This window comes from Quercus robur, chromosome 7 (assembly GCF_932294415.1).
Source record: "Quercus robur chromosome 7, dhQueRobu3.1, whole genome shotgun sequence".
NCBI lineage: Eukaryota > Viridiplantae > Streptophyta > Magnoliopsida > Fagales > Fagaceae > Quercus > Quercus robur.
The window spans coordinates 6,923,019-6,931,292 of record NC_065540.1 but is presented as its reverse complement, the minus strand read 5'-3'; the positions used below and the strand labels follow the sequence as shown (position 1 = coordinate 6,931,292).

The following is an 8,274-nucleotide window of genomic DNA, read 5'->3' as shown; positions in this document are numbered from 1 at the left end:
GAAGGAGAGAGTAAGGTACTGTCGCCTTCAAGAAGACATAAAGAGAGTATGAGCAAGAGTAAAGAAAGAGGAAGCCGCATAAAAAAGAAAAAGAAGAGAGAGAAGTAAAGAGAGAGCTGCTAAGAGAAAAGAAGATAGCCAAGAGAGAGTTGTACGTGGAGAAGAAAATAGAAAGAAGAAAGCAAAGTATTGCCGCTTTTGAGAGAGATAATTTGTGTGTGTGAGAGTAAGGAAAAATAAGAGAGATTTTTTCTTTAACCATGAGACATACACAAGAGTTATTGTAATTGATTTGATAACAATGAAATCATTTGGAGTTTGTCCCATGGTTTTTCCCTTCAAAGAGAAAATGTTTTTCACATAAATTTTGTGTTCTTGTGTGTGATTGTTCTTTTGGATTGCTAGTATTTGTGATAATATTATTTGGGACCCAACAAGTAGTATCAAAGCTAAGGTTAGAGTAGAAGCGATGGTCGGAGAAGAAGGTAAAGCTTCAAGAATTGAAAAGTTTGATGGAACAGATTTTAGATATTGGATGATGCAGATTGAAGATTATTTCTATGAGAAGAAATTGCATTTGTCTTTTTTGGGGAAGAAACCTGATACTATGAAGGGTGAAGAATGGAACCTTCTTGATAGACAGGTATTGGGAGTTATTCGATTAACTCTATTAAGATCAGTTGCTCATAATGCTGTGAAAGAAAAGACCAATAGTGGTATTAGAGCTTGGTTGATTTAGTAGATGACTCTTTGTGTGAATTAAGATGGAAGAGAAGGGATTGCTTTGATTAAGGTGGAGCTATTCCAAGAGGAAAAGATGACTACTTGATTAAGGTAGGAGCTATCCCAGGAGGAAAGAAGATTGTTGAGGACAATTGATGGAATTTGAGTCAAGGTGAAGATTGTTGGGAAATTGTCTCAAATTACAATTATGACTTGGAAAGCCAATTAAGTTTCCTAATTGAAGAAGGAAAAATTAATTTGGGTTTCCTTATTGTAGAAGGAAAGACTATTCCTTGGTGTGGAATGAGGTCTTTTCCTTATTAAAGAGATAATATATTCCTCTTTGTGCAAATTAGATTTGAGCTTATATAGAGAAGTGAAATAAGTTATCTAACAGTACATCTGTTGAAAAAGCTTGAAAATATGCTAGCTTTGACATGATACTCGAACAAGAAAAAAGAAAGTGATGATAGGACATGAAAAAGACGCACATCTAAACAAGAAGAAGAAATCGATTACTAAAAAAACATAGGATGTACGTTGAAAACCCTAAAGAAGGGATAAAAAATCATGATTTGAGCAAGAAGGTAACATTCTTAATCTACTCATCTTGAATTATGTGTAAAAAGAGACCAATTTCTTACAATCATGTTATCTTTCTTTCCTATCAACTCTTTACTCTTCTCAAAATATCTACTTGGGTTCTTGCCCTAATAGCACAACTACATGTTCCTCTTATACTCTAAGGAATGTGGCTGAGTACAAAGATAGGTGTAAAGTCATCATTTTTTATTTTGGACCTTTTCACAACTGTGATATTATCTGCTAGCTAAAGGATAAGAACTGGACCCGTAGGTAGGTGACTTTGCCACTGCTTGGGAGATAAGTCTTGGACATTGAGAGGGACATCAAGAGTACTGTGATTGATACACGTGTCTTTGAGGTGGCTCATCATGCATTCAACCAATAAAAGGGTGTCCCCATAGCCTTTGACCTTAGAAAGTCACTAACTCCCTTTTTGATGAGTGCTTGAGTACCATGTCAGGTGAAAATTTTACTTCCTTCCCAAGGCAGTCACACCTTTAGCACAGACCAAGACAAAATCCCTTAGCCAATGCTTCCTCTCCCCTTGCTCACAACCATTCCATGTGTAAGGTCCAGATTCAACCACTTATGCATTCTCCCATTCTTTAGTGGTGTTATGTACAATTCTTAATCCAAGAGGGAATAGATTTCTTATTAAAGAGGTAATGTATTCCTAGTCTAAGTTGGAATAGCAAGAGAGTTATAAATAGACAATGCTACAAAGAATTCGATGGCTTTGGCTTTTGTCCCATGGATCCTCCCTATGGGGAGAGGAAAAATAGAGAGAAAATGGTTTTTCTCTTGGGAGGAACACAACAGGAAGGAAAGAGTAAGATACTGCCGCCTTCAAGAAGACACAAAGAGAGTATGTGTAAGAGCAAAGAAAAAGGAAGCCACACAAGAAAAAAAAGAAGAAGAGAGAGCAGCCAAGAGGGAGCCACTTAGAGAAAAGAAGATAGCCAAGAGAGAGTTGTGCTTGGAGAAGAAAATAGAAAGGAGAAAGCAAATTGTTGCCGCCTTTGAGAGAGATAATTTGTGTGTATGAGAGTAAAGAAAAATAAGAGAGATTTTTTCTTTAGTCAAGAGACATAAAAATTATTGTAATTGATTTGATAATAGTGAAATTATTCAGAGTTTGTCCCATGGTTTTTCCCTTCTAAGAGAAAGGGTTTTCCATGTAAATTTTGTGTTATTGTGTGTGATTGTTATTTTAGATTGCTAATATTTGTGATAATATTATTTGGGATCTAACAACATCAATAGTTTGAAAAAAAAAAATGCAAAATAATTTGTAACTTTAGCATTATCCGCGTCTCCACATATTGATCATTGATCAGATATTGACCAACGTTCAAATTTTTCCATAATGACATTTCTTGTTCATATCAGTCGTTTCCCATCTTTTTTTTTTTTTTTTTACTTGGATTCCGAATTCAGGATATATTTTCAGTTTAAGGCTCTTGATTAGGACATGTTTTTGTGAATAATTTTTTTGTATTATTATTTGTAATTACAAGAATAATTCTTGATTTCATGCAATCGAAATAACTAAAAATACTATGTAGCTCATTTTCAAGGTCACAATCCAACGCAGGAAAAATGTACTTTTACCTAATAAAAAAAAGCGTTAATTATATTTTGTAGAGAATAAATTCAAAATCGCAAATGATGTACAATAAGGAGCATGCAATGATGAATGTCCATCTGGTAAATGTTAAAATGGGAGTTGGAAGGGCGAACAACGTAAATGTAAGGACGATAGAAGCTTCGCGTGGGATCGTGATACAAGGGCCAACCCAGTTTGTTAGTATAGTATTACACAAGGATCCCAGATTTTTATTGTTTGTTTGTTTGTTTTATTTTTTTTTATTTTTTATTTATTTATTTATTTTTTTTAACCCACTCTTACTGCGTCATTGCTCATTAATTTGCTCCTGATATATTTTAAGCTTAAAAGCTTAGACCATGGCTGTTAAAGCTTCACACTATCTTAAATGTCTCGGTACAACATGAAAACGGAAGTGATAAGAGTATTCTTTTACAATATCCATTTGTTATGTATTATTCAAATAATTATTTCGTTGACACTTACATACACGTGCCTTAGTACATGAAATTTATCAGCTTCTTATTACTATTTAGAGGGAAGGGAATACATTCTTCCTCTTCTTAATTCATGGACAGAAAGTGATAACATAGTTGGGTGCACCAGAGCAAGTAAATGTGCTGTTCTTGTCATCATAAGCATAGCTATAAGCTTGAGGACATTGCTGCTCAAAGATCTGAGAGTAGCTTGTGGGTGGACATGTTTCAGGCTTGTCATATGCGCCAGTGCAACAATATTGTGGTTCATTGAAAGCGGTACATGCACTCTTGCAAGCAATAACGCTCCCATCAGACCCTTTCACTTGCAACTCTGCTGGGCAAGCCGCACGTTCACGTTGGCTGGACAGCTTGAGGCCTTGCATTCGCCAGTTCCGCCTTGTGTGGCTACTGAAACAGGTAAGTTGAACCCATCTACAAGGCTAACATCATAGAAGTCCATTCCACCATCGGCGGCTATGTTGATTTTTACCAAAGAAGCTGGCGGAACTGCACCGTTACCATTGCATGAAACCTGACCAGAGCCTACATTCTGCAGTAGCACAGCTGAACCTTCCGGAGCTATCTGTGGAGCATAGAGTTTGTTAAATATTAGCATTGATACACCATATTGAATATGCTAGTATAGATGCAGAAGCGAAAGCATAAAATATAAAACATAATAACACACGAGAGTTACGTGGCTCAGCTTAACGGCCTATATCCATGGAAGAAACCCTAAAAGGCTATATCAATAATATATTATAGTGTAGTACAAATCCTGTATTACAATGAATCATAACATGTGTATATATAGTAGACTAAACCCTAAACTAATAGACTTCTAGTACAAGTAGGAGACTTAACTTGCACACAAAGTAGAATTAGGCTTGGGCTTATGCTAATGGGCTAATATATCTCTAACACCTCCTCTCAAACTCAAGATGGAAGCTTGATGAAATCTTGAAATTTGATAAGGTTAAGAAGATCCCTTGAATGAAGTTTGGCTCTGTGATGGTAGTTTGAGGAAGGCAATGATCTTACAGGATTGATGCGACTTCTAACGATGACTTGACTATACCGAAGAGTTTTGACGGTAGCAGTAGAAAGCCAAAGAAGATGAACGCAGCGAAAAAAAACACCGAGAAAAACAAAGATTGCTCTTAAATATACCGCAAGGATAGAAAACATGGCCACAAGAAGGTGGCTCTGATACCATGTTAAATATTAGCATTGATACACCATGTTGAATATGCTAGAATAGATGCGGAAGCGAAAGCATAAAGTATAAAATATAATAACACACGAGGGTTACGTGGTTCAGCCTAACGGCCTACATCTATGGAGGAAACCCTAAAGGGCTACATCAATAATATATTATAGTGTAGTACAAATCCTGTATTACAATTAATTATAACATGTGTATATATAGTAGATTAAACCCTAAACTAATAGACTTCTAGTACAAGTAGGAGACTTAGCTTGCACACAAAGTAAAATTAGGCTTAGACTTATGCTAATGGGCTAATATATCTCTAACAGAGTTCGGGCCCAGAATCGGCCTTTCCATGGAGCTTGGACATCTATTGCTGAGGATGCTGTAGATGCTAACTCAAACCCAGTAGTTGATAATGGAGGTTTTTGATCCGAAGTTAAGGTTCCGGGCCAGACGGTATATGGACAGTTGTTTGTGAAAGTTATTCTAGCAGAGTGAGCACCTGCATGCAACATATATAAACGAAAATCCTTGTCATCATTTTGAAAATGAAAACAAAACCTGTATTGTAAGCAGCAAATATATGTAGCAGATGCAACATTAATTCTAATGTGTAGATACACGTACGTATCATGATGATGCATGGTTATGATTCAACGGGGTTGCAATTATTTTTAATTATCAAAAGTAAATAAATAAGACTCGTGATGAAAAGAATGTGCATGAACTCTATTCCTTCGCGGGGTTTCATGACTCTATTGCGTGGCCAATGTGATGATGAATGGGGCAAAAAAACCGCATGTTTTTTGATGTTTTCGAGAAAATATTCATCACAAACAAGAATTTTGTAATTATTTTGGGTGTATATCAAGCACTTTTAAAGGATAAGAGAGAGAGTTTTGGACGATGCAATGTGGGATAGTGATTAGTGAGGAGGCATACCAGATAGGAAAAAGAAAGCCAAGGTAAGGCTGTAGAGTGCCAGGGTTTTCATCATTGTATGATATCGTTGCTTTAAATTGGTGGTATATAAGAACTAACTAGTATGATGAACTTGAATGTGGTATGGTGATAATAATTTGAAGAATTTGGTTGGGTATATATAGAAATTGCGAATATCAATGCGGTCCATGCGCGGAAACTTGGCTTGGAATTTTTTTTTTTGGGTCATTTTCTTTTAGTGAAGGCTTGGACTTTTCAGTAGGAATACTTATTTATTTATTTATTTTTTTTTAGAAAGAGTTCAGGGATTTTTATTAAGGTAGGCTCCTTAAATCAGCCTGAAATACTGGCTCAACATCTGGTGGAACATTCTCTATCCAGACTAAAAAATGAGGCGAAAGAATTGCTCTTCTCGCTAATGAATGAGCAACTGAATTACAATTCCTACGTACATGCGAGAAACTTATATCTTGAAACATTGAAGCATAAACTCTTATATCTTCCGCAATTTTCCCAAATTGTGCCAGGGACTTTGAGGCAGTCTGGAGTGTCTTCATGAGAATCTCACAATCACCCTCAAGAATTACTCTATCTAGACCACAGTCAAGAGCTAGTTCCAGCGCTTTCCTTGCTGCCAATGCCTCTACTTCAACCACTGTACCTGGGAGGGGAATCTGTTGAGAGGATGAAACCATGATGAGCCCGTTCTCATTTTGAATAGCTACCCCTATGCTAGCCCGCTGTTCCTTCATGAAGAAAGCGCTGTCGAAATTTATCTTACAAACCGAACTAGGTGGTGGTTGCCACTGCGAAGAGCTATGTCTTGTCGATGCGGCCCCTGTTCTGGTCTGAGCACTCTTAAACTCTTGCAGTTTGTTTCTTGCTTGCTGCAGCACTTGGTCTAGAGGGATTGACCCTTTGCCAAGCCGTAAATTGTTTCTCTGGTTCCACAAAAACCACACCATTGTAGAGAATAGTTCCGGGTCCCTATTTTCTGCAAAAATACATCCCAGCAAGTCTATGAAATTTGGACATCGTTTTAAACTATCCACCTTCCATATGGGCACCTTTTCCCAAAGAGCTGAAATTTTTGGGCACTTAAAGAGAGCATGTACACCATCTTCCACTTATTGTCCTGGTGATCGTTAGAGTCTTTTATACGGCTCCAAGGTTGCTATTTTGTTGGAGAAACATAAAGATCGAGGAATTTGGTATATTTACAACAACGGGTTCTCTAGAATGACTATAATTGTATTATATTGAGTAGACTTTTGCTTTTTATTCAATTTAAGAACGTGTGAGGCTGAGACGAACTAACTGGTCTAGTTCACCTATGACTTATGGCCTGTTTGGAAGTTTAGAGAGGGAGTAGAGGGGAGGAGAGTAGTGGGAAAGAGAGTAGAGGGGAATGATTCCCCTCTACCTTGTTTGGATGTTTTTAAAATTAGTAAGGGGGAAGGGAGTAATTAGCCCTTCCCCTTATTTGGATGTTTTAAAAATTAGGATGGAGAGGAGAGGAAATGATTAAAATAGACAAATTAACCCCTATTTGATAATGGACTTGCAACATTGGTCTATTATTAATTTAGAAAGGGTAAATTGGGAAATTTATCTAGTCAATAATTTATCTACTCTACTCTCCCTCCAAATCTCTCAAATTTGGGGGAATTAAAAATGAGGGGTTAGAGGTGGTTGAAACCCCTTCAAACTCTTCCCCCTCCTTCCTTAAAAAACTTCCAAATAAGGTAATTGAATTACTCTCACTCCCTCTACTCTACTCCCCCTTCTTTTTTAAACTTCCAAACAGGCCATTAATTTAGCGTCCATAGGTTTTCACTAGGGAAATTGAAGACAAACTTATTCAATCTGTATGTCATGCCGACTCTAATTTATTTGATTTCAAAGTGAATTTTTGCGCATTGGTTGAACTTTGAACCCGGGCAGCTTGAGATGTTTTTGTGAGTTTTGCGGATGAATTTGGAGTGAAAAATATATATATATTCTTTCACATTTGTTCATATAACACATAAAAGTAACTATGAAAAAAGGGAGGTGAAATAGTGGATGGGTAAGAACCAAAACCCTTTGGAGTTAACCAATTCGTAAGGCTTCTAATCCTAGCTCGGTTCTAGTAGGTTCCTTTTCTAATTTCTTTTTCACCAAAATTATCTTGTTATAATTCAAAGAGTAAAACTAAAACATCGATATAGTTGCGATCAAAGACTTTTTTAATACATCCACATTCTAGAATATAGTACATTTTCTAGTAATGTTGTGGCATATTCTTTTCATGAAAATCTATATACATATATAAAACTGAAGCCTCTGAAACTCTCACAATTTTCCACATCAACATAATATTTTAAAATAAAATCATTATTATTGTCATTTTTTTTAAATAAAATTATATTTGTTTAGTTCAAACTTAACAATAAGTGAAATTCTATCTTTCTAACAAGTCCAACTTAAACTTAAACTCATCATTATCATTTATTTTAAACACACACATCCTTTCCTCTTCACTAAATCATGCACATTTTTCTATCTCAAAAAAAGAAAAAAAGAGATAAGCACATTTAAAGTTCTTGATAAAATACCATTTACTTTGTTTTCCTGGTTAGAGAAGTTTGACTCAAAACTAATGCTACGCTCTAGTTAGAGAGGTTTGGATCCAATAAAACTCTATAGTCTATATTGCTTCTAAATTCAAACCTATAAATATGTTA

At 36.0% G+C, this 8,274-nt stretch overlaps 1 protein-coding gene across 1 annotated transcript; it reads right to left on the bottom strand.

Annotated features, from left to right (window-relative positions):
- Window positions 1-3,712: 3,712 nt before the first annotated feature.
- Window positions 3,713-6,513, bottom strand: LOC126690954 (uncharacterized). The gene is made up of 2 exons (XM_050386052.1): window positions 6,001-6,513; window positions 3,713-3,976 (listed from the first exon to the last, which is right to left on the bottom strand). Exons 1-2 carry the CDS (start codon window positions 6,511-6,513, stop codon window positions 3,713-3,715), a joined length of 777 nt encoding a protein of 258 aa, XP_050242009.1.
- Window positions 6,514-8,274: the final 1,761 nt, after the last annotated feature.